The sequence below is a fragment of the Daldinia decipiens genome (assembly GCF_022478715.1).
Source record: "Daldinia decipiens strain CBS 113046 unplaced genomic scaffold F4813scaffold_36, whole genome shotgun sequence".
Classification (NCBI taxonomy): domain Eukaryota; kingdom Fungi; phylum Ascomycota; class Sordariomycetes; order Xylariales; family Hypoxylaceae; genus Daldinia; species Daldinia decipiens.
This window is the reverse complement of record NW_026054579.1, coordinates 374,261-402,236: the sequence shown is the minus strand read 5'-3', so window position 1 is coordinate 402,236 and position 27,976 is coordinate 374,261. Positions and strand designations below refer to the sequence as shown.

The window sequence follows — 27,976 nt, the reverse complement described above, 5'->3', positions numbered from 1 at the left end:
CATGTATCCTACAAAGGTTAATTCGTCATCTGTTCACCACCTCTAGGCAGGTTTTGGTCAGCAAACCCCCTGAAACTACATCCTCAGGGTCAGCCTGGTCATAAAATGGACTGAGAATTCTATTCTTAAGACTCTTGTAGGTAGGCTACCTCTTAGCTTAGGTATGTATCTGATATGTAGGAGACACCTCACGCATTAATGGGTAGGTAGGTAGATAGCTGCAGAGTTTCTCAGCAGCATCGTCACTCATTCCTATAGATACATAACCTATAACACTTGGTCCCCACAGCAGAGATTGCTTTTATTTTTACGTAGCTTGTCTTTAGTCCAAGAGGATCCCTATAAACTTCTAGCTCCCCAAGATTGTTGCAAATTAACCAAGTCAAGTCCCACTGCCGTAATAAGTAAAGTTCTATTTCCCTTTCCCACCGATATGCCTCAGCCAGTCGACCTCAGCGTCAAGACGTCGACGCCGCCAACACGACAGAACCCAGGTGCAGGTATGATATATGAGTCTCTTAACCATCCATTCGTAGCAGAACATGTTGTTTTTGTCCTACGCATACGACATTGATACTTCTCCTCAAGGCTCTCATGTTCAGCAGGTACGAGGAGCGATACCTTAGAGTGATGGTCATTGGGCAAATCCACACGTCTTACTATAGGTCGACGATTAAATTTTCAATATATTTGTCTTGCGTGTTACTAATTTACGTTTATTATATAGCTTGTGAAGAATGCCGTCGTCGTAAGGTCCGATGTGATCGGCAACAGCCTGCGTGTGGCCTCTGCCTGTCATCCGGCGTACAATGTCAAGTTACAACCCCTCGTCCTCCTCGTGGTCCCAAGCGCGGCTATTTAAAAGCGCTACAAGCTCGCATCGGTACGTGCTGCAGTGCCTCAAATACCATTTTGACCTGTCCGTGGTAGATTGTATTACGGAATAAGGGCGGCTTCGATTCATGTCCCGACCAGTCTCATGCTAACGCTTTTATCCTCGATTTAGCTACCCTCGAAGGATCACTGCTTCAACAGCAGCAGCAGCAGCAACAGCAACAACAGCCTTCTAGCAACTGCAGCAATACGATGTCAATATCTCCCGTAGATACCTCGCTTGAAGGTCTCGCATTCAACGACCCCTCGTCCTTAACGTGGGACTTTGCCGTCACTGCTGATGAAGACGCGACACTCCGTGATCTATGTCGGGGAACAGGGCCCAGCACAACGTCAGGGGGATCTTCGTTAGACGAGGGTTCAGCCCAAGCCTCGACATCACCTATACGAGGATTCGAGACTCTTAGCGATGGGATAGGTTTCGCGGACGCGACAATGCCTCGAAAGATGTCGGAAATGTCGGATGGGTTAGACGGACTCAACATATCAAATTTGATGCAGGCAGATTTGTAAGTCCATCGATCTCGACTCTTCTCTTACTCTCGTAGCTTTTGCCTTACTTCAGGCAGAGATCAACTCTACTTTGACAGAGTGCACCTCTTTGCGCCTATACTCCACCAACGCCGGTATTTCTCCTGGGCTCGTAACATAGCTAAGGCGGGAGCTCAATCATGCCTCCGCTATGCCATGTGGACCTTGGCTGCATCCGTGTCAGCACACTATCAGAACATCGGCGACTCCCTATATCGTTGTACCAAGCAGGCTCTCGAGGCTCTCGACCCGAAATGCGTAGGTATTACGATGACCGAGATAGAGAAAGTCCAGGCCTGGCTCCTCCTGGCAATCCACGAATTCATGTGCGTCGATTTTAGCAAAGGCTGGGAGAGCGCCGGCCGCGCCTTTACACTAATTCAACTCAACTGGCATCATTATACGAGTGGGTCAGACGTAAGCTTGACGCGAGAGGACTGGGTCGACGCGGAGCAGAAGAGGAGGACATTCTGGCTAGCGTACTGCCTAGACCGGTTTATTAGTATCCGGAATAATTCGCCCGTGACTTTTAGCGAACAGGTAATAGTCAAAAATCCCCTAGTGGTTTAGTTGACATCGACTTGGTGCTGACTTGCTGCCCTCCTTAACTAGAATACAATACGTCTACCAGCGCCAGAAGTAGATTTTCAGAACGAACAGCCTACTGTAAGCAGATTTCTTTCGGAAGCAATAACAGCAATGGATGCCAAATGTACCTCAGCATTTGCCGAATGTATCGTTGTCGCAACCGTCGTCGGCCGAGCACTCAACCACGGACAGCAATCAGTTGTCGATAACATGTATATTCACGAGTCACAAGGCTTTTGGGAACAACACGAATGGATCAATTCCACGGTGGTACAACGGATGGATATGTTCAACCAGAATTGTCCCACTGCCGCGCAAGAAGCGGATCCGATGCTCCTATTTATCAGCATGATGTGGCGAACGACGGTACTCTATATGTATCAACTTATTAAGTTGGTGATACACCCCTCAGACGAAAAGAGATCTGTCTTGGCGGATTACACCAGGCAATCTACAACAGCGGCCAAGGAGATCGTGAATCTGACTAATAAATTATCACAATTGAATTCTTTCAAGGCTAGTCTAACGATCTCTTACCTCCTAATCACACTATTCCCATCTCTCGTTGATGTCTATCAGTATCGAGCATCCGTATGCTAACAGTCTCTACTAGGTACATCCATTTACACCAATACCGTTATCGTTATGCGCCGAGTTTTTCGTCACTTATCACGAGCTGGGCGATACGTACGGCAAACAGCTCCAGGAAATTACAGAAGCCATGCACGGTTTAATGAGTTTTAGTAATCTTGGGCCAGGTTTTAGTTCCTACGCTAGATAAAGAGGAAATCTTGTGTATAGTGTGTATCACAGTCTCAAACTGTATAATTTAACTTTAGTCCTCAAAGTAGGCGGTAACAATCTCGTGAAGTTTTTGGATTGGCGATGTTTACAGACTTTACAGACAACCCACACTAGAGCAGAAGAGTCCCGAGACAAAAAGCAAATATTAAGCTATGTACATACTGTATTAAGGATTTTAGTGTCCTGTGTCTCGTCTTCTTTCGGCAAGATCGTCTTCCCGTTGACAAGCTGAGTTTGAAACTCTTAGGTGAGCTAGTGCAGCTACGTTCTATTAAGCCCACTGCCCTAGGTACGCCTAAGATGCGGATGGTTATATCAAGTCCAAAACTCTGGCCATGTGGATCTGTCCTGAATCTATCAGGATCTGGCAATTCATCATTTGAATACTGCCACGCACAGCGATCCCGAATTAACTCCTTCATAGAAGTAATACTACATCCTTTTCTCTACGGGTGTATTATAGCGCGATTTAATTACTTTCGTTTACTAATATGATGTAGAATATCTCTGGATAAAATGCCTCAATTCTCTCGTACTCTACTCCTTGCGGTAATGTAATACGGACGGAGCTCTCGTGCTACCTTTACAGCGCCGCATGACGCGTGGTTGAACTGCAAGTAAGTCTTACGTACATTTGTAAAAGGTGAAGGGATAATGGATAAGGGAAGATTTACAGCAGAGCATCAGCTTGGGTTATATCGGTATACCTATTAGTAGATTTAATATCCGATATCGATTTAAGCAGGCGTCGGGGCTGGGGCCACGCTACTGCTGTGTTACCAACTTTATATCGGTGTATTAGCTAGCGGTTACGGCAATGAACTACCTAGGTAGCTGACTAGCTGGACCGGGCCGTTGGAGCTAAGAGCCTTAAAGGCGTCAGAATAAAAATTGAACCGTATTTTAGGGATGTTCCGATATAACGTACCGTCTATGGCATAGAACTTGCAGTCAGCCGTTCGCGTTATTTTCTGTCGACGAATATTAATTGCGATTGCTTATGTATACATAGAAAAATAATTCCGGTGCAGGAAACTATGTTGGGAATAAAATGTATAACGAACAGAGAGAAGGTAAGCCGGATGTATCTGGGAAGTACATAACCCGTAAGCAGCGTTGTCGTGTACTTCTAAGCGGTAGAAGGTATGTCTTATCGCTGACGATGTCTTTGCCAACTCCGTTCATGCGTATGTCTCTATTGCCCGAGCCTCGTATTGTCAACTACACTACATTACAACTATTAAGTGCTTGGAATGCAGCTTGATCTTGGCTAACACGCCCGGCCTTATGATTCTGATGTCTTCAAAAAAAAAATTTTTAAACCGAAATAGAAAGCCTTCTTTTTTGGTCCACATAATAGATGCATACCGCTCTTCTTATACACCAATGTGCCTATTGGATGTAGACGGGAATATGACACGCTTGGTGAACTCCCGGCCTACCTAGGCTGGTGAGCCCTTATGAAGCCACAACTATAGCCACGTCAGCCACGCAGAATGCACCAATCATATAACCCTAAAAATATATACGTATACCCCTAAGGTACGTATTTGTTACATTAGGTACGCAAAAAATAAAAAATAAAAATTTACGATCTACCCAAGCCAGGTCAAGCTATTAACTGACTCATCGAAATCGTTGACTTAACTCATGTATATTCCAATAATTACCAAAGGTGTAGCTATATGATATATGCAAGGTTTGCCCACATAAAATATTGTGACTTGAGCCTATCGCGTGGAAAGAGGCGGAACCCGAACTGACCAGCAATTTAGAAAAAGGCCATGTGGGAGGATTGGGGCTCTATATCCTGGTTTGAGTTTATTTTATGTATTCAGCTTTATTAATAAGCTATGAGGACTATCCCCTATGCTATGGTGGTTTTATATGAGGCACACATAGCTACTACTCCTTTGTATACAAAAATACCAACACAATTACTCGACTCTAATCCCTTTCCCGTAAATAGTAAGTGTGTGGTATTCGTTTCTATTCTATAGCCGAGGAGATATGATTTCCTTACACTGTGGAGTTAGAATGGATCATATAGCAGATAAAACATATGTATCTAGCCGATTCACATGCGCGACTATGTAACTACATTGCTATACACGCCTCATGCCACAAGGTGGGACAAGAAGCTAGGAAACAACATCGCTGTTGCGCGAGAAACTCTAAACTAGACAAGGGAGCCTACGGCTATACATACTAATAGTGTTCTTTGATCTAGATGTCTCATCTAGAATCCTGATACACCGCATAGGCAGGCAAATTACCAAGACTCGGAGCTATCTACCGCTCTAAAGCAGCAATGATCCTCGGAAGAAGCTGGCTGGTAATGTTCCATAGCTGGGAAGACCCGGTAACGAGGAGTGAACCCGTGTACCAAGTGTTGCGGTAACCCTGCAGGGAGTATACGTCGCGGTAGATGCCTTTACGAATGGCGTCCGCACTAGCAGTCGGGTGCAGCGGTGTGTGGCTCTTAAAAGCCATGAAAATCGGCTCGGCATTCACATCTGCACCCGTCACCGTCTTCTGCAAGCGCTTGAGCGTGTCGCGCGTGTCCGTCTCTACCTGATTCTTCGTCAGGTCCGAGAGGGATGTATACCAGTAGTAATACGTCCCCTCTACCTTTGTCGGGTTGAACATTACGACTCCCGGCACACTCGCTATGTGGGACTCCGTCTGCTGTCCCCGGTTCACGTAGCTATAATTCGTCGGTAGCCCCAAGTTTGTCACAACTCCTGTGTAGTAGCATCCCCCCTCGAACTGCGATATGATGTTCGTTTCACGCTCATCCAGGCCGAATGGCTTTAGGTTCTCTAGCACGGGCGGTGCCGAAAATACTAGCTGCTTGGCGATTACACGTTTATTTCCTCTAGGGGTCGATACGCAGAGCCTCACACCGTCGGTGGGCTTACTACCTCGTTGGCCTCCGGTCACAACAGAGTTGAGGAGAACGTCGGAACCGAGCTCGGCCAGGGCTTTACTATAAGGTTCAGCTAAATCGCTGTTCGAATTGACAATGATCTTGCCCTCTAGCTCTTCTTCCAGCATGACCGTGTTGAGATTATTAAAGACATATAAGGCGAGGATTTTAGTTATGTCACCGGAGACGGCCGGCCTGGAGTACGTGGCAATAGCCTCGTCGGTAAGATTGAACTGTTCCAAGTACTCAGCCCAAGTCAGGAGCAACTCCTCAGGCACTGGGTCGGGCAGCTCGAGGCCGTTTTCCAGATAGGGGTACTTGTGGAGCGCCTGGAAGTAGTCTTCACCAGGAGGAGGGATGGAGTAGTTCAAAACAGGTGAGCCATCCGTAAAGTCGATATATAGCGGAGTCTTGCTATCGGGGAATGTTCCTCTGCTGACGGTTATATTGAGAAGGGCAAAAAAGGAGCGGCCGATCTGGTCATCATAGTACAGCTGCACGCCGTAATTGATAGGGGTTCCTGTTGCAGGGTCATGGTACGTGGAGGCGTGACCGCCTAACGCTCCATGTTTCTCGATGACGACAATAGACTTTCCCTGGTCTTTAAGGTTGATAGCCGCATAAGTGCCTGTCGCACCTCCGCCGACGATGGCGATGTCGCGAGTTATCACCTCGGCACCTTGACACCGGCCGTGAACATCCCTCGCCAATACCGACGCAACAAATGAGAAGCTGCTACCCCATTTAATAGGCTTCATTGTAAAATACCCTAACTCGATATCTACCAGGACCAAGCAAGAGAGATGGATGACTTTGCCAAGAATGTGCAACTAGCTTGGCTCACGATAGGGTTGAGAGTTGGAGCTGCTTTACTAAGATGAATATTCATATCCCATTTATAATGCCCATTTCTCTCCCAGGACCTCTTATCAACATTATCTTTTGGGGCTATGCTACCAAGGAATATGGCTACCTGGCGAGCGGCTCGGCTGGGCCTTTTCATCAAGTTTGAGTAGTATGCTGACCCTAGCAACTCTTGTGGCTTCGTATCTGACATTTTCCACACTAAAATAGAAAGATAAGCTCGCCGGCGAGGTTGCAATAGGTGCAAACAACCGAACAAATCTGTGGCGTCCGCCAATTCAACCATCAAAGTGGGGGTGGCATTGTGATTACCTAGTTCTGAGGTATGTTTGGTGTCATCTTGCATCTAGCTGAAGAAATAATCTCAAATGTTAGAACATATATGTCGGATCCTCTTTCTGTTACTTTCGGAAAGGTTCTTCGGGGGTAATTAAGCCTTCCGCATAGATGATAAGTTCATATTAATACTTAATCATTATATCTTTATATGCTACACTTCGGACTTACTTGGCGGTATTAGGAGAGGAAAGGCGCCTGCTTCCGGGTCAGATTCTATAATGCACCGTCTAGTCTTGTGTAGTTGTGTCACGGCCATTGTTATCGGTTACGTAGGCTTTGTTCAAAAAAGTTGGCAGAGCAGCATGGAGCCTGTTGACCGGTCAGGTAACACGGCGTTCGTCGGCGGCGAGAGCTCGGTCCCTCAACTAGGAAGGTTTATCCAGACGCCATTGATCACGGTCACAAGACTGAAAAAGCATTTTCAATACGCCAGTCGAGGCAAGTCTCCTAAAACTCTATGTTGCTTATGACCTCGAAAAATGGGGTTGTTTGTGATAGTATTTGGCACGTCTTAGGAACGGATTCTTCAAGATCTGTTACACGAACAATATGTGGCTTTTCAAGGTCTTCGATGGCAAAGTAGTGTAGTGGATAGGCAATGCAGGGCCACTTAGGGTCACCGAAACATTTTTGGCTAGACCCCTTGAGATCTCGGGATCTCAGCCTTATAGAAAAATAAACCTAGTCTCCAAGGGTTCTCGCGTAAATTATGAGATGCTCTCAAGCCAGTCATACATCGCATAGCTGTTTCACAAATAATCTTCAACGACAAGGAGCTAAAGAGTTACGCGAAGGTCATAATATACTATTTTAGTCCGCAAATCTATCTTATAATATCGTCTAAGATGAGGGTGTGTAGGTAGTTAGTGTCACAATCATCGTGTACCCCAGGATTCCGATACCATGGATCTATGACTGCATTACTACCTACCTACCTACCTAGATACAAGCTTGCTTGCCATGTGCCTCTTGTTCTTACGGTAATAGTTTTGTTGGTTTTAAATGCTAAGTGTTTCGTACGGCACGAACCCCAAGCTTCCAGTACATGATGTTCATAACGTTGTCTACATTTATGCTAAAATGGCTTTAGGGGTACAATACACGTACATTACTGCCTAGGTAGTATTATAGACTGAAATGACGGCAATGCGAACTCGAGAAGCTTATATGTTACTAGCGAACTTGCAATCAAAAATCGTCGTCAAGACATGAACAGGTCATAACATTGAATCCGTATTAAAAAGCATAATATCTGCATTACCTACCTACCTACATACCTAAGTTAATAGAGTCTGGAAGTGTTGAAAATCTCCATGCTAAAATATTTCGGGTATTCCCAGTTGTAACACTATATTGCACCACTCTCTGGGCCCTTCGTCACAGGTTGTCTCTTTGCGTACGCATCAGTAGTTTCTTTGATCATATCATCGTAATCAAAATGCCAAATTTTGAACGAACGGTCTCGAACCTCTTCAAAGCACGTCTCGGCCTTGATCCACTTGCTCTTGTCACTCCAGTCGATCTGTTGATTCAAGTCACACATGCGACGGCTGCTGTTGACGAGCCACTGGCCTCGAGTTCGCCGCATAAAATCAAAGACCTCGAATGCCGAGCATACTGCTGCGTTTTTATTTTTCGACGCCGACTCATCCCCCCTCAGCCTGTCGTTGACTTGGCTCATTAGCGTGCATAAGCACAGGGCGTCTTCGATGCCACAGCAGGCACCGGCGCCATGGTGTGGGCTTGATGCGTGTGCAGCATCGCCAGCCAAGCAGATATTTCCTTTGTTGAAGTAAGGCGCTGGATAGTCCCACGTGTCGAACACCGCCCACTTCTCAAGCTTTTCTGGAAAGTGTTGTATGAGGGTACGAAGACAAGGGTTCCAGTCTGCGAACGCGATCTCTAGATCTTTCCTAAGTCCCGGTACGACCGTTACCTTGTCGTCTGGCCACTCGCCGGGATCCGTTAAAAAAGCTGTGGCATTGATCATGGTCTTATTCGCAACCGGGTAGTGAATGAGATAGGCATTTGGCCCTATGTGATTGTGCTGGTTTCTGGCTTTATACTCTCCTAGAGCCTCGACGGCTTTTTCCATCGGAACTAAGGCGCGATACGCAACCTTATGGCTATAATGAGGATAAGAAGCCGGGTCTTCTTCTCCCAGCATGAGTTCTCTTACTCGTGACTTGATGCCATCACACCCAATGACTTGAACGAAACTCCAGTCAGCACCTAGCGACAAGCTAGCTACAAGCTAGCTACAAGCTAGCTTTGGGAGTGCACGTAGACGGATACGGAAGACTTACCAGCATCAGCCTCTGCAGATGTCCCATCAGCAAAATTAAGCTGGATCCTCCCGTTAGGGCCTTTCTCTTCGATGTTATTTAGGCGCTTCTTCAGTTCTACAATTTCCGGCGGTATGACCTTCACCAAGGCCTCCAAGAACTGGTCACGTCGTGTCCCCTCAAAGCCCCTGTGGCCCGCACTTAATCTGTAAAGCATCTTCTCGTATGTGGGGTCATCCTTGTCGCGGCTATTGAAGCCGTCGATCCATGTAAGGTAAACATTCGGGTCGTCCTTATCTGAAGAAGCGGGAACGGCGCCACCCGACCGTAGAGCACTGACGATATCGGGGTTCATCAGGCTCATACATTGTACAGCATTTGCTGTAAAAGCCATGCCAGCGCCTATCTCCCGGAAACCTTGCGCTTGCTCGTAGACTTTGACTTTAACATTGTGTTTGATAAGACCAGCTGCGAGGGATAATCCAATGATGCCACCACCAACGATGGCGACCTCAATCGAAGTATCCTCGATTATTCCTGGCATAATAAAGTATAATGTAATCCCGCCAATAAATTTTGCTTGTGTAAAATAAATATTCTGATAATAATTTGATGAGCTTCGATAATAAACGGGGCGGTAGAACACCACGTAGAAGAGGGGTTCCGGAAACTATATTAATGCCCAGCTTTCCCTTTGCGAGGAACAAGTAGCATGGTGGCTGAGTCACGATGCTAGTTCTAGCAGTGATACTCCTATATCGAATTCTTTCCTAAGACATGGTACGCGGTGGAGTTTTACACTGGAAAATATGTGACGGAGTAACTAGCTTCCCGAGGAGTAATGTTCCGCGGATTATAGGTACCGCAACCGCCGGGCCGTGCAATTGTCAGCCAGTCACAGCTCTACGGCTTAAGCCATTGATACAAACTTTGAATTATACTGAAATATCTTATTACGTAGGTACCTAGGTCAACATCGCCTTTCAATAGACCACCGCCCTATATACTTCATATGGCTTATATGATATTTGGGGTGGCCTCATAGTAGTCTACCGGTATGATATAGCACCAGAAAGTAGATATCAACTTTGAAGTACCCGAAAATATATCTGATGGGTTTCAAAATATAGTACGTAAAGGATAACGACAATGCGTAGAGCGCCAAGAACCAGGTTCTACGCTCTTAAAATATGTACGGAAAGCAGAGTAGAATAAATCCGAAATCCTTCTTGATTGAGTAACTCCTGGAGGATAACACTAACAGGAGAAGAAAGGGAAAAAAGGGCTCAGATGGTATTACCAGCGGAGTTTTTATCAAACGCAGGACCGGTATTGCAACTTGATACGTACCTACCTACCTAACTATCTACTCTAGCTCACCAGGTCCTCGCGGATATCGTTTCTCCATCCTGGACCTTTCGCGTACAACTTCCACCCGTGTTATTCCTTATCTCGTGTTGCTCGCTTGCGGTGCAGCCTTGGATGCGTGTACTGTAGTAGCGTTTAATGATTTGCCGCATTTCATGTTCTTCCCTCCTTAGCGGGTCATGAACCTACACTTGCAATCCAATAGCACCTACACATTGTGCAACACAGTACCTGAGATAAGCTGGCGGTCCGATGTAACTGATTTCTTTACCTTTCTCCAGGGCCGAAGGTAACGTCGTCGGTTAGTAACAAGCTGAATATTGGGAGTGCACTTTATCGCCCTACCTTATATCATATTATATCTATTGCCCGACCTTAGATTGTTGATCCAGAATTTCCAAAACATCTGCAGCAGAGTAGTCTCTTGTTCATTTTCTTACATTATAAGATAGAGACCTCCGTGGTAACACAACTTTGCTTGTTTCCATCATTCTTGGCCAATACTCCCTCACCACCAGAACACATTGAGTAGCGCCTTCATATATTCTAGTTTCAGAGTTAGAATCCTGTACTATTAGACGTGCTATGGTCGTTATCGTCCCATAGGTCACTCACACAAACGCGGATTTCAACACTTGATTCGACAACTACAATTCAACTTTCCAACAATAACAACAACAACATCTATCGACGAACATCATGATCGATATGGGAGACCGTCGAAGAGGCCCTTTCTCTGGGCCCACTATCCTGCTGTTCGGTCCGCTGGCTTTGTCTTTTAGCGAGGCATCTTTCGCCCAGGTCCGTAAAGCAGTAACCGATAACGACGAGTTCCGTTGGGCTATCGACACCGTTTCCGAATTCCCTGAAATATGGAAGTCCCTCACTACTTTTATTCCCAGCCTCAAGACCGCATCGGCACTTGACCAACTGGAGGACCTGAGTGATGCCTTTCGAACAGGACGGTCGCTCGAAATTCCCTTCCCCCTCCCGAACAAACTTCTCATCCCGCTGGTCATCATTTCCCATCTCACTCAATACGCCACTGCTTTGTGTAGCAGAGCTGAGGGGCAACATGTTGACCCATTCAATGCATTCAGATCAGACAGAGAGACGCTCGGACTTTGTACCGGACTTCTGAGTGCCTTCGCTGTTTCTAGTACAGGCGACAAGGAGGATTTCAAGAAGTATGCTTCTGTCGCTGTGCGATTGGCCATGCTGATCGGTACTGTCATCGATGCTCAAGACGAAGTTACCGAACCCTCCAAGTCCCTTAGTGCTATATGGAACTCCGCGAGAAGTGGCGAAGAGCTGCGACATATTATCGAGAGCTTTCCAGGGGTAAGTCTAACTTTACTCATCACACCAATGGGGGAAACTCCTTACGGTGCCACGATTATCCCCTAACCCCTTTTGTGGCTTTGAGTCTAATTTGACGATGCAGACGTACATTTCAGTTAACTATGACGAGAACCGCGCCACCATCACGACGAAGGCTTCCGCTCTTCCCAAGTTGCAACAACAGCTAAGGGGTGCTGGCCTTATCGCTTCGGAAGTTAGTCTCTATGGACGCTTCCATTCTGACATCAATATCGAGAAATTGGTATTGCTCACAGAGTTTGTCGACACCCACGTCGAGTTTCAGTTCCCAGACGCTGCATCAGGCCTTGTACTACCCACCCGGTCAAACTGCGGAGGCGAACTAATCACGCGGGGTCCGCTGCACCATCACGCATTGCAGTCCATCCTGACAGAGGCACCACGGTGGTTTCAAACCATGTCGACTGTCCGTGAGAATGTTCTGAAAAGTAAGGACTCGTACATCTTATCCTTCGGCCCCGAGCGCGCCGTGCCGCCATCACTTTTTCGCGATCTCAATTCTCAGGTATTGCATATGGCTGATCTGGAGAGTACTGCTTCGCGATGCGAGGCTTTCCCCGAGAACGATTTGCGGCCGTTCTCCGATAACGACGTTGCCGTTGTGGGTATGTCAATCAAGGTGGCTGGCGCCGAGACCTTAGATGACTTCTGGGACCTTTTGGTCTCCGCTAAGTCGCAGCACAAGGAAGTGCCAAAAGAGCGGTTTTCTTTCGAGACTGCTTTCCGTGATGTTGACCCCAAGAGAAAGTGGTTTGGAAACTTTATCGAGAACTACGACAAGTTCGACCACAAATTCTTCAAGAAGAGCCCTCGAGAAAGCTCAACTATGGATCCACAGCAACGTCAGTTCCTCCAGTGCGCCTATCAAGCTCTAGAGCAGTCCGGCTATTTTCATTCTCCCGAGCCAGACAACAAAGTAGGATGTTTTGTTGGTGTCTGTTCTCGCGATTATGATTGTAATATCGCTTGCCATTCGGCTAATGCATTCTCTGCTACTGGTAATCTGCAGAGTTTCATCTCTGGTAAGGTTAGTCACTATTTTGGTTGGACTGGTCCCGGCTTAACGATCGATACGGCCTGCTCCTCTTCAGCTGTAGCTATCCACCAAGCCTGCCGTGCGATAATCACTGGAGAATGTACCGCCGCCCTTGCTGGTGGCACCAACCTTGTGACTAACCCCTTATGGTTTCAAAATCTAGCAGGGGCATCGTTCTTGAGCACGACTGGCCCATGTAAACCATTCGATGCTAAGGCAGATGGTTACTGCAGAGGTGAAGGGGTAGGTGCAGTATACTTGAAGAAACTATCTGCTGCTGTGGCCGATGGCGATCAGATACTTGGTCTCGTCGCAGCGACAGGTGTGCAGCAAAATGAGAACTGTACTCCCATCTTCGTCCCGAATGCGCCGTCTCTTGCGGATCTTTTCCAGGCCGTCACTAAAAGGGCTCGGCTCAACCCCTCTCAAATATCAGTTATCGAAGCACATGGCACCGGTACCTCCGTTGGCGACCCGGCCGAGTACGACGGCCTACGACGAGTGTTGGGTGGCCCTGCTTCTGGGCGGAATGAGGATATTCTGCTAGGATCGGTGAAGGGCCTCGTCGGCCATACCGAGGCCGCCTCAGGGGTTGTGTCCATGATCAAAACCATCCTTATGATCCAAAAAGGTTTGGTCCCAGCCCAACCCAGCTACACTTCTCTGAATCCGGCCATTGGGGCGACCCCGGCCGATAAGATGAGCATCCCTACGAGTTTACAGAGGTGGGACACCAAATTCCGAGCTGCCCTGATCAACAATTACGGCGCCTCCGGTTCCAACGCTTCAATGATCCTCACGCAATCCCCATTTGTTAATGCCAAGGTAACAAAAGATACCTCAAAGGTTCCGGCCGGTGTTAAGTATCCATTTTGGCTCCCAGGTTTAGACGACCAAAGTCTCCGTCGGTATAGCAAGGCTTTCCGCAGGTTTATCAACAAAGAAAATAACCCGGCAACGGATTTCTTCCTCTCTAATGTTTCCTTCAACTTGGCCCGTCAGAGCAACCGGTCTCTTGACAAGGCGGTCCTATTCAGCGTGCGTTCAATAGAGGAGCTTGACCAGAAGCTAAGTTCTCTGGAGAGAGGCGATTCTAGCATGATACCCATTACTCGGCCTGGCCCTAAACCCGTTGTGCTCTGCTTTGGGGGCCAGGTATCGACTTTCGTAGGTCTGGACAAAGGCCTGTACGAAAGAATGGCTGTTCTGCGAAAACATCTAAACAATGTCGACGTGGTCGTTCGTCTGAATGGCGCAAGCAGTATCTTCCCTGGAATATTCGAAAGTTCACCCATTCAGGATATCGTCCAGTTGCAGACGATGCTCTTTGCTATTCAATACGCCTGCGCAAGATGTTGGATCGAATCGGGCATTAAACCTGTAGCAGTGGTCGGCCATAGTTTTGGCGAACTCACTGCGCTCGCTATCTCGCAGGCGCTTTCGCTAGAAGACGCTGTGAAGTTGATAGTGCACCGTGCGACGCTTGTCCGTGATGCCTGGGGTAGTGAGAAGGGCGCTATGATGGCTGTGGAGGCCGACTCTGACGATATTGAGAAGCTACTTTCAGAGTCAAACAGCAAAGTCCCGCAAGAGAAGCCTGCGAGCATTGCCTGCTACAATGGGCCACGAAGCTTTACTGTGGCCGGTTCTGTTGCAGCAGTTGACGCAGTTGCTGCCACTATATCGCCGTCGCTGAGATCGAAGAGATTGAATGTCACAAATTCGTTTCATTGCGCCCTCGTTGATCCGCTTGTGGAGGCATTGGAGCAAGTTGGAAAGTCGCTTACATTTCGCAAGCCGTCTATTCCCATAGAAAGAGCTTCTGAGTTCGCAAACGAGGAGAGGTACACGGCCAAGTTCGTTGCTGATCATATGCGCCAGCCCGTCTATTTTAACCATGCTATTCAGCGACTCTCTAAGAAGTACCCATCTGCCATTTTCTTGGAAGCTGGCTCCAACTCTACCATTACCTCCATGGCGAGTCGTGCGCTTGGAAGTCCCGGTGATATTCACTTCCAAGCTATTAACATCACGAACAGTGACAAAGCGTGGGATAACCTAGTTGATGCGACCGTGAACTTGTGGAAGGCCGGTGCAGCTATACAGCACTGGGCGCACCAGACTGCGCAGACGCAAGAGCATTCTCCTCTTCTACTACCGCCGTACCAGTTCGAGCAGTCGGCTCACTGGCTGGACTTTAAGGTGCCTTCCAAGATAATCACGGTTTCTCCGACGCATACGACTGATCCGGAGGCAGGGAGGCTCCCGGATAGCCTCCTAACCTTTGTTGGTTATCAGGATAGTAAGAAACGGATTGCCAAGTTTAGGGTGAATACCATGATCTCTAAGTATGAGAAACTCGTTATTCCCCACGTCATCGCGCAAACTGCGCCCATCTGTCCAGCTACCGTGCAGCTTGACCTCGTCATTGAGGCTATTCGTGGTATCCGACCGGAGCTGGAAACAGCTAAATTGGAGCCACAGATACATACCGTAGAAAACCAGTCACCCATCTGTATCAACCCAGCACGGGCTGTTTGGATTGAGTTGGAGGAGGAAGGGACAAGTAAGAGTCTATCCTGGAACTTTCGGGTCTTTAGCACGGACATGCCTCAAGGAGCTGCCAAGACTCTACATACGACGGGGAGAATTGCCTTTTTCTCAACAGAAGATCTGACATCGAAGCTGGAGTTCGCGCGTCTTGAGCGACTTACCGGACACGCTCGCTGCGTCGAGCTGTTGCGGAGTGGTGATGTCGACGAAATCCTATCGAATAAGAACATATACAAGATATTCTCGGAGGTTGTTGACTACGGGGAGGATTATCGCGGTCTCCAGAAGTTGGTAGGCTGTGGAAACCAGTCCGCCGGCCATGTTGTCAAGAGATACAATCCCGAGACCTGGCTCGATGCTCACCTGGCCGATAGTTTCTGCCAAGTTGCTGGTATTTACGTCAACTGTATGACAGACAGAGCCTCATCTGACATGTACATTGCCAACGGCATTGAACAATGGATTCGCTCCCCCAAACTTCGTCCTGGCGATGCACGACCGGATAACTTCCATGTGCTCGCAACTCATCACGCGTTAGACAAGCAGTACCTCACCGACGTATTCGTCTTCCATCCGGACACCGGCGCGCTGCTAGAAGCTATCCTCGGGATCAGTTACGTCAAGATTCCCAAAGCCTCGATGAGTAAGCTCATCTCGCGTCTTACCGCCGGAGGTGCTACAAATGCTGCGCTATCCGAGCCAGCCAAGGTCGCATTGTTCGAAGCTGCACCTACGGAGATCGTTCCACCGCATCGGGCCTCTACGAAGAAGTCCAAGCCGCACAAGGTGAAGAAGCAGTCGCCCAAGTCAAATATAGTTCCCAAAGTCAAAGCGATTTTAGCCGACCTGTCCGGTCTCGAATTGGATGAGATTAAGGACGATAGCCAACTTGCTGATCTTGGCATCGACTCTTTGATGGGTATGGAGATGGCGCACGAGATCGAGGCGGCTTTCAAGGTCACGCTGCCTGAAAGTGAGCTTATGGAGATTGTCGATATGCCTGGCTTGATAAAATGTGTGCAGAAAGCAGTAGGTGGAGAAGCCGCCAGCGAGACGAGCGATCAAAGCGAAGATGATACTTCCAGCGACAGTGATGCTAGATCGTATAGCATCAGTGAAGCATCGTCGGGGCATCCAACCGGTGTGACAACTCCGGCAGCTGATTACGAAAAGGATTCATACGACGTTCTTAGTGCTTGTGATAACGGACTGAAGCTTCCTTTCGCCACGGTTATGGAGGCTTTCGGTGAAGTGAAAGCTCTTACAGACGACAAAATCGCCGAACACGGGCAGGCCAACTATTTTGACACGGTGATGCCATTGCAGACAGATATGTGCGTCGCACTCACACTCGAGGCACTCGATCAGCTCGGACAACGTCTTCGCGAGGCGAAACCAGGAGATAAATTCCCTCGGATCTCCCATCCGAAGGAGCATGGCCGTTTAGTCGACTATCTCTACCTAATGCTGGAGAAGGAGGCTCACATTATCAATGTCAACGGCGACACTATTACCAGAACTGCCACGGAAGCGCCAGCAAGGCCGAGTAAGGAGATTCTGCAGGAGTTGCTATCACGCTTCCCCGATCAGTCGACAGCCGATAAACTTACATTTTACACCGGATCAAATCTCGCAGACGTCCTCAGAGGAAAGACCGACGGTATCAAGTTGATCTTTGGTAGTACCGAGGGGCGTGACCTCGTCTCTGGCTTGTACGCAGAATGGCCTATAAATCGGTTGTTCTACAAACAGATGGAGGACTTTCTCTCAAGACTCTGCTCGAAGCTTGATATGAATGAGGGCCCGCTTAAGATCCTTGAGATGGGAGCAGGTACTGGAGGTACAACTAAGTGGCTCGTCCCCCTCTTAGCCTCATTGAACGTGCCAGTCGAGTATACATTTACCGATCTTGCACCATCATTCGTGGCCGCCGCACGAAAGAAGTTCAAGCATTACCCGTTCATGAAGTTTAGAGCTCACGATATCGAACAGGCGCCGGCCGACGATCTAATTGGAACCCAGCACATCGTTATTGCCAGCAATGCTGTTCATGCCACACATTCTCTAGCTGTTTCCGGAAAGAACATCCGCAAAGCACTACGACCTGACGGGTTCCTTATGATGCTTGAGATGACTGGTACATTATACTGGGTCGACATGATCTTTGGATTATTCGAGGGCTGGTGGTACTTTGACGACGGGCGCACTCATGCCGTCACACACGAGCTTAGGTGGGAGAAGGATCTGCAAGCCGTTGGTTACGGACACGTCGACTGGACGGATGGAGAGCGACCAGAAAATAGATGCGAGAAGCTGATTATCGCGATGGCTTCGGGTGAGAGGTGCGAACGACCCCCAATTCCCTCTCTACCTATTAAGAGTCTATCAGCTGACCTCGTGGAACGACAGACAGTAGTCGATAGGTACGTTCGGAACTTAACAGATGGCTTCTCTGCTGGCCTCGATGATGCATCGTGGTCCCGTACCTCGAAAACGAGTCCTAGCGGGAAAACGGTGCTGATTACGGGCGCGACTGGTAGCTTGGGAGCACACTTAGTTGCCCAATTTGTAGAATTAGCAGACGTCACTCGCGTTGTCTGCTTAAACCGACGCAGCAGAACCGACCCGGAAGAGCGCCAGAAACAATCCCTCGCCAATAAGGGCATCTCTTTATCCGACAGAGCTATGAGTAAGCTAAGCGTCTTCGAGACAGATTTGTCAAAACCCAATCTCGGCCTGCCTGTCGAGGACTACAAAAGTCTTGTCGATAGCGTCACTCATATTGTCCACAATGCGTGGCTTATGAATGCGAAGTGGCCGCTTCGCAATTTTGAGGGGCAGTTCCAAATCATGAAAAATCTCCTTAACCTTTCTCGCGAAATTTCTATTCAGCGCGCTCCGGGTACCAAAGTCACCTTCCAATTTATTTCCTCCATCGCTACTGTTGGTCACCGACCTATCTGGTCAGGCGAGCCAATAGTCCCCGAGGAGCGCATGACGATCGAGTCGGTGTTGCCTACAGGATACGGCGATGCCAAATACATCTGCGAGCTCATGCTTGATGAGACGCTACACAAGCATCCTGATCGTTTCCGCGCTATGGTCGTCCGACCAGGGCAAATATCAGGTTCGAGTATAAGTGGTTACTGGAATACTATGGAGCATTTTTCCTTTTTGATTAAGTCTTCTCAGACGCTGAAAGCGCTACCGGATTTTGATGGCCTACTATCTTGGACACCGGTTGACGAGGTCGCTGGCACGCTTGCTGATCTTGTTCTTCTCTCCGAAGATAAGACGCATAACCCTATATACCATGTTGATAACCCGGTTCGTCAACCATGGAAGGAGATGACTCCCATATTAGCTGATGCTTTGAACATACCACAACAAGATATAATTCCTTTCAGAGAGTGGGTGCAACGCGTCCGGGAACACCCCAGACAAGTTGAGGGACCCGAGGGCGAGAACCCGGCATTCTTATTGATCGATTTCCTAGACGATAATTTCTTCCGCATGTCCTGCGGTGGCCTCTTACTTGATACTGTTGAAGCTCGAGAGCACTCGAAAACTTTGGCGAATACGGGGCCTGTTTGTGAAAGTGTAACCAGGGGATATATTCAGAGCTGGAAGGATATGGGTTTCCTAAGTCAATGAAATGATTTCTCATGTAAGAGCTGGCGCTCTAGATATTGTAAAATACTACATAATTTATGGTTTCATGCCTTATTTCGCTTTCGTGTCTTTCGTAAAATCGTGACTTGCACCGTCTGGTGTAAATAAACTGTTGTTGCATGAAATTAAGCGGACAGGCGGATTTCCATTTAACGTCCGAAATCCCCACTCATTACCTACACGCAGGTACGAAAGATACCTTAATACCTGTACCCTGTCCCTTACATAGGTACCTAGGTACACATGTACCTACCTAAGGAAGAAGTATCTAACATGTACCTACCCTGCATTTACCTCGTCACGTGAAGCAAACTATCTCGTGCATTTTCCTCGGCATTCAGGCAATCACAGCTGAGGTTGATCTTCGGCAATAGCTACCCCCACCTTCGCAGCTTAAGTAATTCGGTTGATTGGGTGACGCGGATTTGCGATTTTTGATTGACAGCACGCTGAGCCATCGCCGCGCCAGCGACATCAATTTCCATTTTCTTCCTTGACCAAAATAAAAATCCACAAGTCAAACGTCCCATTCTATCCCGCTGTTTCCGCAACCCAATACTCAACTTCTACCGTTCCTTCGTCCCAAAAGTCCTCTTGCATCATTTATATTTCTCTTTCCGAGACGTTTTTTCGTGTCTTTCGTACTAATTAACCCCTATACCTGAGTAGACATGGGTGAATCTCGGTGAGTGATGACCTCACATATATTAGGCGCCCTCAAGTCCTAAAATAATAGCTACCAACTGACACTCCATCACTCCTATATAGACAAGAGCTGGTAGCATGGCTGAACAGCCTTCTTCAGCTGAACATCACCAAAGTTGAACAATGTGGTACTGGGTAAGAATATCCTTGCGCTTTAATATTTACCCCTCCCCCGCCAAACAATGCCCAAGCTATATAGGAGAGGAAAACAATCGGTCATAACCTTGCTATGAGTGGTGTTGGATGTTACCAACGCAAGATTTGAGCTAACCTTATATCCCTTGACTTTTACAGTGCCGCTCTCTGCCAGGTCTTCGACAGCATCTTCCTCGATGTACCCATGTCGCGTGTCAAATTTAATGTCAACACCGAATACGCCTACATCCAGAACTTCAAGGTCTTGCAAAGTTAGTTTTCCCCTTCTTCTACCTCGGCTATTTTTCGGCCAGCATCGTATCTAAAGACTGCTATTATCACGGAGCCATTCATGTACTAATTTGCCTTGTTTCTAGACACATTCGCCAAGCACAATGTCGACAAGCCCATCCCTGTCGAAGCCCTCTCCAAATGCAAGATGCAAGATAACCTTGAGTTCTTACAATGGACCAAGCGATTCTGGGACCAGTATTATCCCGGCGGAGACTATGATGCTGTCGGACGAAGAAAGGGTGCTCCCCTTCCTGCCGGTGGCGCTGCTGCGCGAGCCACTGGGGGCGCCGGATCAGCTGCGGCACGAAGAGGTGGTACAACTCCCACAACCGGACCCCGCGTACCCAAGGCTGGTGGCGGTGGTGCCGCTTCAGCTGCCCTGATCCAAGAGAACGCGACATTGAAGGAGACGGTTGTCGGCCTCGAGCGCGAGCGAGACTTCTATTTCAGCAAATTACGAGATATAGAGCTCTTGATTCAACAGGCTGTCGACGAAGACCCCGAGATCGAGAAGCAGGAAGATGGACTCATCAAACAGATCCAGACGATACTATACTCGACTGAGGAAGGCTTCGAGATCCCCGCCGAAGGAGAGGCACTGGACGACCAGGAAACGTTCTAAAACCTGCAAGAGTGACAAAACAACAAAGCGATAAATAGCCATCGGCTAGGAGGTCGGTAGATGGCCATGAATTAATATTGGAGTGGCTGGTATGGTGAGCCAAAATGGACAAGACGATGCGGGTGCTGAAGAAGAGATGCATCTAGAATGGTGTCATTGAGAAGCCCTCGGGTCTCTTATTCAGTTTGCATCATCACATCACAGGAATGGGATTCCGGATTCCTGACAGTACTAGAAGACATTGTCCACTCTAGACTAATATACCCTCTTGACTCAAGGGTGTGATGCCTAGAGATTTGACGATAGATATTAACAGACTTTTTTTTCTTATGGAAGGTATTGTTCACGTATTTGTTCACCTAATTACATACTTCATTTCGTACCTACCTAATCTAGTAGTATTCCTATAGTTATACTTTATTCTAAGTTGCGACCACTCCCCCCCTATAATAAGGTTGCCTAGCTGCATATCTCGGCCAACCTCGTAATAGGTACCTGTCAGAAATTTTTGCGACTTCCCTGAGAAACGCGATTACTGTGAATTTCTTGTGATTGGAGAGTTCTGCCTAAGGTTGTTCTTCCTGTTAACAACTTTCTATAACATTATTACGATATATTTCTACTACATACATAGGTAGGGATCTGTTCTTCCACAATTACGGAAAAAAAAAAACCTTGGCTATAAGTTTTTAAGCATCATCCTTTTCAACTGCTCGATGGATCGCAACGTGTGACATCACCATTAGCACCGTCGCTACGATGGCGCCGACAAGTTACCCCAAATGCACGAATGACGCCGAAGCTCGCAAGCCTGTAGCACTTGCGCCTGTGGCCAAACATGCTTTGCAAAAGAATACCCATTCGCAGCGAAGTTCTTTGCGTAGAGCCGTTCGAGAAAGTCTGCTTGACTTATCAGCCGTAGCAACTGTCACTACTCCTCCCCCTAGTTCTCGGGCACTATTTCTCCCTTCGCCGTCATCAGCACCATCTACCTCAACATCGCGCGTTAGCACCGCTACGCAGCGAAGCTCTTTGCGTCGAGCACTTAAAGAAAGCTTGCGTGATGTGGCCGCTATCAGTACCGTCGCCACGATAACAACCACTCCCCCGCCAACCCTATCGCCACCACCGCTAATAACTCCTAAGTTCAAAAGCTCTGCTCCATCGTCACTATATTCGCTAGAAAACACGCCGGAAACGCCTGTGTCACATTCCTCGATATCACCGCTGAATTCTACTGCCAGATCATCGCCTGATTCGACTTCAACTCCCACTCCCACTTTCCTCTCTCCATTGCAGAGTAACAGGAAGTCCACGATATTGCAGGAACAGCACCTAGGGCGGCTAGGAAGAAAGCTCGAGTGTTTAGATACCAAGGAAAGCGACGGTCCAGGACACACCGGGACTGATAACGGAGATGAGCAAAGTGAACATCCAGAAGTGGTGGACAAGACTGATATCAACGGCATCCCTACATCCCGCAAGGGCTGGTATCGCGTACAGTCCATCATCGCTGAGGCTCACGACCGAAGCGGCCATCTCATCTACTTCGTCGACTGGGAGAGCCATGACTCTCGCACTGGAATCGGCTGGCCAGGATCCTGGGTATGTTTACTTTTATCTACCAGACTTCGATTTCCCTTTGCTCGGGCATTTCCAATAAACCTAGCTGATAATAAACAATAAGATAAAAACTAACGCAGATATAATATTTAGGTTAATTCGAAGAATGTCTCGAAAGCTGCAATTCGTGAGTGGCAGGACAAGCGGATCAAATAGGATCCTTATAAGAAGATGGTCTTATAATGACTAGGAAGCAAGAAGAGCGAGGGGACAAACCAATGCGGTAGCCTACTTGCACTATCACCAAACAATGCCCGCTTCGATTATGCTATCCGTATCTTGCTTACTAGCCAACCATCGAAGCCTGAACCCGAGATACAATGAGAGGGAGGATTTATCAAGACGAAATTTTACTACGTATCTCCGAGTAGCCAGAAACTTTGCATTTCTTAGTCGAACGGACTAAATCAGTTAGCATACAAGATACTGCTAACGCATGTAAGATCATGTATATAAAAAGGACCAGGAGAAATATTCGCCGATAAACTGGCAAAATTATTAAACCATGTGTACTAAATAATTGTGACTGTTTCTACCAGACCGAAAGGCTTTTACGCGCACATGCGACAATAGGTTGCTACCTTTAATGCCAGCTCAGGGGCTATAGCCCATACCCAACCCACCAATGAAAAGGGTTGTTTCTACTCCGAAAATCCCCTACGAGACGATATTGATAATGGTCTTTATCAGAAACTACGTGTCGCCAATGTAGAATCCAGCGCGTCTTAGATTAGGTCACATCCTACCAGTGCGTGGCCGTTGCATGATAATGGCAACTCATCGGGGGTAAGACGAAGGGGTTGAAGACTCCTTAGACAGCTTCCTGCTGGATATCTATACAATGGAGTCATATATATCCCGAGACCCAAGCGATGCATTTGCCTTCATATGCGGAGTTGTGAGACATCTGGATGGATTATCAGGATTGCACCCTCTAAAGCATAATATAGATATTTCCTACAGCCTGAAGTATTCCCGCCTGCAGGATGTTTACCAATATTTCAAGCCTGATATGATAATAGCTAACTTCTTTGTAAACCCTGTCGTCAGAGACATGAGGAATCAGACTGGGATCTCCATTGCCACTATCTAGCCTCAGACGCCCTATGCCATGGTGTGAGTTTCGTATATTACAGTCAGTTATCCCTTAGTTTATAGTAGACACCTTCGCAAACGAACGTGCCTCGCAAAAGTTTGCTCTGCCTGCCAGCCTCATTAGGAAAACTATAAGGGATATCCACATCATCTAAGAATTGTTCTCATTGGCGGGACGTAAACTATCGGTTTCCTGATCCGGTCGTGACACACCGCTCCCGCAAACTTCCCCAGTAAGATACCTAGGTCGCAGATCCAACTCAAACTCAGACCCGCACTCCCGAATTCGTATATAACTCAGTGTCGTTTGTTCGCGCAACGTCCTGTTGTTAGTGCAGCCCACGCGGCCATGGACTCGGATTCCGACTACAATTCGTGGAAATACCTACCGTTCGAGCTGGGGGAATGCGAAGACCTCGAGAATTATGAGCCGGGAGGCTTCCATTCGGTGCACCTCGGTGATGTGTATGATGAACGCTACCGAGTCGTCCACAAGCTCGGGTTTGGCGGTTTCTCCACCGTCTGGCTTGCTCGAGAAACCCTCACGAATCGATGGGTCGCCTTGAAGATCGTTGCCGCTAGAGATTCGTCTACGTACGAAGACCGTTCTGTAATCGCAAGCCACCCCAGCATCGCCGGGTCCCGTCTTTTTATCACGGTTGACCGGCAATTCTGGATCGACGGTCCAAATGGCCGACATCTTTGTCTCGTATTTCCGGTTCTGGGCCCGGATTTGTCTAGGCTTTCTAAGGGCATCTACTCGAGAGTAAAACCAATGTTTGCCAGAGAGGTGTCTCTCCGGGCAGCTCGGGCTCTTGTACAGTTGCACTCAAACGGGCTTTGCCACGGAGGTAGGTCAATCACTTACCCCGGTTGGACACACGAAAATTCAGGTGATAACCTAGTAAGACTTCACTGCGAGCAACATAGCGTTACGCCTCATTAACGAGTTTGACTCGTACGAGGAGGGTCACCTGTTTGAACTTTTCGGAAGTCCTCAAACCGCGCCCCTCCGAACCTACTCCGAGGATCCCCCAGGGCCTCACGGGCCCGAATACATGGTGGTCCCCTTAGACTTCTGCTCTTCTGCCACCAACGTGCTCAGCAGCGAGATATGCATCATCGATTTCGACCAATCATTCATAATTACAGACCCGCCACTAGAACGGCCTGGGATACCGGCGAAGTACCTGGCACCGGAAGTCGCGGTCGGACGACCCGCAAGCCCGGCATCGGACATCTGGGCCCTGGGATGCGCCATCTTTCGGATCCGGTCGGGCGACGACCTCTTCTTTGACTATGACACTGATACCCCGGCCGACGCGCTTAGGCAGATTGTTAAAACCCTAGGCGAGCTTCCCGAAGAGTGGAGGCAGACGAAGTTTGACGAGGAGGGGGTTGCCGTTGTAGACGGGGAGGGCGAGCTATTCTGGAATTTTGAAGAAACACAGCCGTTGAAGGACCGGGCACGAGGTATTATTGATGAGCCACCTAGCCTGTTCATAAACCGCCTAGGGGAGGCGGTTAACCCCACGGATCAGAAGCCGGGGGCTGCCATGTTCGACGATGATGCTGCGCTTAGGGAACCCTACTCACCCGCGTTAAGCTCGATCGTATGGAAACCAACGGCGGTGTGTGTTGCCGGGACCTACTTTATAGCGTACTCGGATGAGTTGGATGGTATACTCGAAGCATTCCCAAGGATATCAGAACCTGAGGCGTCGTTGCTAGTCGACCTCTTATCAAAAGTCTTTACGTATGATCCGGTGACGCGACTCAAAGCGGAAGAGTTGGCTACGCACCCTTGGTTTCATTTTACTGCGGCATCTGAAATAGAGACCGATCCAAAACAACTCGGTAATATATGTGAAGAGATTCTAATAGAATAAAATAAATTTAAACTCTACCATTAAACTGCTTCGGCTGCTTTTTAAGCGCGCTTTTTACTCAGTCGATGTTTATAGTATTCCAACTAACATGTTAAATATCTCTATAGTTATAAAACTTCTTATAACCCATTTATTCCATTTTAGGTCCGGTTTAAAAATATGTGTGTTCATTCGTGATTCGCGATTGCGTATGTACACAGTAAAAGATCCTCCCCATGGGGATCTTGATATCGAGGCTTGGCAAGATGGCTACCCCAGAACTGACAATTCAACAACAAGGAGCAAAATTTCGCTCATTAGCTAATCCACAATTCGGGAAAGTCGTTTTCATTAGTACTCCTCCTGTTAAGTTACGCAGTCCCAGTGGTCTGGATGAATGCAGCTAGTGTATAGGTATAGGGGTATATTCTCTCTGTTAAGCTCGTTGGACCAGTGAAGATGAGGACAAACAGTTGCGTTCCATGGTACCATTCAGAACGAATGCTACGCTAGACCAGCAGTACGAATACGGAGCAGAAACATATAATAAGCACGATTATATCTAGCTAGAGACCATCTCATTTTCCAGCCCGTATATGCACTGCGATGTACCTACCTATATGTGTCCAACCGCAGCTAAAAGTAGTGGTGGCAGGCTGCGAGGTGACCTTTCTAATCTGTGAGTCTGTCACATTGTGCCAATAACCGGAGAGTCATGGATTCGGTTGGAAGAAGGTCGATGGAAGCGAGAATGGAAGATTCCCCTTTTAGACGACTGGGATCCCGAGGGTCCATTCATCCATTCCTTATTTTCTTTTCCGTTCTCTCTTTTTATTATTGTACTCCTTTTCTGGCCGCGTGACCTTTGAAATTTTACCCTCTTGAAAGTGATGCTGACGACTAACATGCTGACGATTGGCTCCTTCGGGAAGAACCTAATAGCAATTCATCAATTAGTTTAGAATTAGTAGAGATTCAATAATATAGTAAGTAGGTACTCTTATTCTCTCAATTCGCTCTGGCTAATATACCTCAATTGATTCTAATGTATAACCTAGAGTAAAGACATTGGAAATGGGGGATAATATAAAAGCATGTATGTAGTATTAACATCCCCGCTCTTTGTTCCTTTCAAACGATGCTCCCCGTTCCCCATCACCCCAGATCTTTCCCATGCCCATTTATACCCTAGAGCCTGGGCATGAGTTCAATTTAGTGCTATCCTGGCTTTGATACATCGTTGAGCTTGAGCGTATTCTCGATGTTAGTTGTTGATTCGCCAAACCCTAGAGCGCCAGAAACAACTGAGGTCTGGGTCATAAGGGAATAAGAAACGTGATCCCCAGACTGCCTACTGTACATATTTCCGTAAGGTACTAACCGAACACATAACTACTATGTACATAGGTTGTTCACCTACACACATACAGTTAACATTAATTTTTATAGAAATAGAAATGTCGATCGTGTTCACATTTGCACTTGATTTAATTGGCTACGAGCCTGCTATTAATATATGCTCTTTACTTTCTTGAACACTGTCTACATAGTGGTATCCGTACAGAATCTTGTGCGGAGCCCCTGGCTCTCCCAGTAGACGGGATTGACTACTAATCCTGGTATGTGGATATATCTGCAAATAGTAGCTGAATGCTATGCGCTGCTGCTTATTCGAGGCACAGCACCACGTACGACGATATCCCGCTGTTTGCTTAAGCCGAGAATGAGAAAAGTACCACGCCGTAAGTTCGTGTCTTCGTGACAGCAAGGATTGACGGGGTAGGATGTGGGGAAAAGAAAAAAGAACGGGCCTCAGCAGGGCTAACTACATATAATGTAGTAGCAGAAGCCCAACCAGTAGACGATCCCGAGTTTGCTCTGGCAAACTCCGGGAATCAGCTCGTTCGGAATGTCTCCGTACTGTACATAGACATTATATTTCTAAAGAGGGGGAAACGAATATCGAGCTGCTCTACTATGTATGATTGGACCTAGTTGTTGCTAGGAGAAAGAATATGGGGAGGATGGTAGTTAAAATCGATACCCATTCGTGCGTCTTGTCCCGTCCTTGCAGACAATTAGTCGTGGCCAGATTCGGCGAGTTTAATACATACCAATTCGTTGACCGTCTTATTTCATTACGAAAGCAAAACAAATGCATACAACCTCTGGTCTGTCATACCAGTAATACAAGAAGCGCACTAAAAAAAAAAGGTGTTGACAATCTAAATGTATTCTATATAGGTACGTAAGGTATGTAAGTCGTATGTAACGCAACATGCAGTCTCCTAAGACTCCTGAATACCTACTTCGTGTGTGATTCTTAACTTTCGACTTCTACTGCAATTGTTAGGGTTCGGCTTTCGCAATGCCTGTATCTCTTAAAGCCGC

The 27,976-nt window shown here is 47.6% G+C and overlaps 8 protein-coding genes across 8 annotated transcripts; 6 read left to right on the top strand and 2 right to left on the bottom strand.

The window, feature by feature from the left end:
- The first annotated feature begins 227 nt into the window (after window positions 1-227).
- On the top strand, window positions 228-2,832 carry F4813DRAFT_206833 (fungal-specific transcription factor domain-containing protein). Its single transcript, XM_049239609.1, has 6 exons — window positions 228-500; window positions 728-883; window positions 1,007-1,403; window positions 1,464-1,965; window positions 2,038-2,529; window positions 2,627-2,832. The coding sequence occupies exons 1-6, from the start codon at window positions 434-436 to the stop codon at window positions 2,792-2,794; spliced, it is 1,782 nt and encodes a 593-aa protein (XP_049096589.1). The 5' UTR covers window positions 228-433; the 3' UTR covers window positions 2,795-2,832.
- A 1,598-nt stretch (window positions 2,833-4,430) lies between these two features.
- Window positions 4,431-6,751, bottom strand: F4813DRAFT_206830 (FAD/NAD(P)-binding domain-containing protein). Its single transcript, XM_049239608.1, has one exon. The coding sequence runs from the start codon at window positions 6,502-6,504 to the stop codon at window positions 5,110-5,112; it is 1,395 nt and encodes a 464-aa protein (XP_049096588.1). The 5' UTR covers window positions 6,505-6,751; the 3' UTR covers window positions 4,431-5,109.
- Window positions 6,752-6,754: 3 nt separating this feature from the next.
- F4813DRAFT_370591 (uncharacterized protein) lies at window positions 6,755-7,722 on the top strand. Its single transcript, XM_049244543.1, has one exon. It carries the CDS (start codon window positions 7,168-7,170, stop codon window positions 7,417-7,419), a length of 252 nt encoding a protein of 83 aa, XP_049096587.1. The 5' UTR covers window positions 6,755-7,167; the 3' UTR covers window positions 7,420-7,722.
- A 444-nt stretch (window positions 7,723-8,166) lies between these two features.
- On the bottom strand, window positions 8,167-10,062 carry F4813DRAFT_370589 (FAD/NAD(P)-binding domain-containing protein). The gene is made up of 2 exons (XM_049244542.1): window positions 9,256-10,062; window positions 8,167-9,157 (listed from the first exon to the last, which is right to left on the bottom strand). Exons 1-2 carry the CDS (start codon window positions 9,776-9,778, stop codon window positions 8,298-8,300), a joined length of 1,383 nt encoding a protein of 460 aa, XP_049096586.1. The 5' UTR covers window positions 9,779-10,062; the 3' UTR covers window positions 8,167-8,297.
- Window positions 10,063-11,301: 1,239 nt separating this feature from the next.
- Window positions 11,302-19,358, top strand: F4813DRAFT_398940 (uncharacterized protein; the record flags this gene model as incomplete). Its single annotated transcript, XM_049248109.1, has 2 exons — window positions 11,302-11,943; window positions 12,047-19,358. 2 exons carry the CDS (start codon window positions 11,302-11,304, stop codon window positions 19,223-19,225), a joined length of 7,821 nt encoding a protein of 2,606 aa, XP_049096585.1. The 3' UTR covers window positions 19,226-19,358.
- A 327-nt stretch (window positions 19,359-19,685) lies between these two features.
- Window positions 19,686-21,442, top strand: F4813DRAFT_370571 (calponin homology domain-containing protein). The gene is made up of 4 exons (XM_049244541.1): window positions 19,686-19,928; window positions 20,012-20,083; window positions 20,243-20,355; window positions 20,461-21,442. The coding sequence occupies exons 1-4, from the start codon at window positions 19,915-19,917 to the stop codon at window positions 20,997-20,999; spliced, it is 738 nt and encodes a 245-aa protein (XP_049096584.1). The 5' UTR covers window positions 19,686-19,914; the 3' UTR covers window positions 21,000-21,442.
- F4813DRAFT_370567 (uncharacterized protein) lies at window positions 21,432-23,125 on the top strand. The gene is made up of 2 exons (XM_049244540.1): window positions 21,432-22,604; window positions 22,716-23,125. Exons 1-2 carry the CDS (start codon window positions 21,759-21,761, stop codon window positions 22,776-22,778), a joined length of 909 nt encoding a protein of 302 aa, XP_049096583.1. The 5' UTR covers window positions 21,432-21,758; the 3' UTR covers window positions 22,779-23,125.
- Window positions 23,126-23,891: 766 nt separating this feature from the next.
- F4813DRAFT_206662 (kinase-like protein) lies at window positions 23,892-25,699 on the top strand. Its single transcript, XM_049239607.1, has 2 exons — window positions 23,892-24,568; window positions 24,627-25,699. Exons 1-2 carry the CDS (start codon window positions 24,067-24,069, stop codon window positions 25,604-25,606), a joined length of 1,482 nt encoding a protein of 493 aa, XP_049096582.1. The 5' UTR covers window positions 23,892-24,066; the 3' UTR covers window positions 25,607-25,699.
- The last annotated feature ends 2,277 nt before the right edge of the window (window positions 25,700-27,976 follow it).

Bases quoted from the DNA above. Each gene is read 5' to 3' on its own strand.
- F4813DRAFT_206833 (XM_049239609.1), top strand. From the start codon at position 434: ATGCCTCAGCCAGTCGACCTCAGCGTCAAGACGTCGACGCCGCCAACA. The intron at 501-727 runs GTATGATATATG...TTTATTATATAG, and splicing joins ACGACAGAACCCAGGTGCAG to CTTGTGAAGAATGCCGTCGT. The intron at 1,966-2,037 runs GTAATAGTCAAA...CTCCTTAACTAG, and splicing joins CCGTGACTTTTAGCGAACAG to AATACAATACGTCTACCAGC.
- F4813DRAFT_206830 (XM_049239608.1), bottom strand. From the start codon at position 6,504: ATGAAGCCTATTAAATGGGGTAGCAGCTTCTCATTTGTTGCGTCGGTA.
- F4813DRAFT_370591 (XM_049244543.1), top strand. From the start codon at position 7,168: ATGCACCGTCTAGTCTTGTGTAGTTGTGTCACGGCCATTGTTATCGGT.
- F4813DRAFT_370589 (XM_049244542.1), bottom strand. From the start codon at position 9,778: ATGCCAGGAATAATCGAGGATACTTCGATTGAGGTCGCCATCGTTGGT. The intron at 9,158-9,255 runs GTAAGTCTTCCG...GTTTCGTTCAAG, and splicing joins ATCTGCAGAGGCTGATGCTG to TCATTGGGTGTGATGGCATC.
- F4813DRAFT_370571 (XM_049244541.1), top strand. The intron at 20,084-20,242 runs GTAAGAATATCC...TGACTTTTACAG, and splicing joins GTTGAACAATGTGGTACTGG to TGCCGCTCTCTGCCAGGTCT. The intron at 20,356-20,460 runs GTTAGTTTTCCC...CCTTGTTTCTAG, and splicing joins GAACTTCAAGGTCTTGCAAA to ACACATTCGCCAAGCACAAT.
- F4813DRAFT_370567 (XM_049244540.1), top strand. From the start codon at position 21,759: ATGGCGCCGACAAGTTACCCCAAATGCACGAATGACGCCGAAGCTCGC. The intron at 22,605-22,715 runs GTATGTTTACTT...TATAATATTTAG, and splicing joins TCGGCTGGCCAGGATCCTGG to GTTAATTCGAAGAATGTCTC.
- F4813DRAFT_206662 (XM_049239607.1), top strand. From the start codon at position 24,067: ATGGACTCGGATTCCGACTACAATTCGTGGAAATACCTACCGTTCGAG. The intron at 24,569-24,626 runs GTAGGTCAATCA...TAACCTAGTAAG, and splicing joins AAACGGGCTTTGCCACGGAG to ACTTCACTGCGAGCAACATA.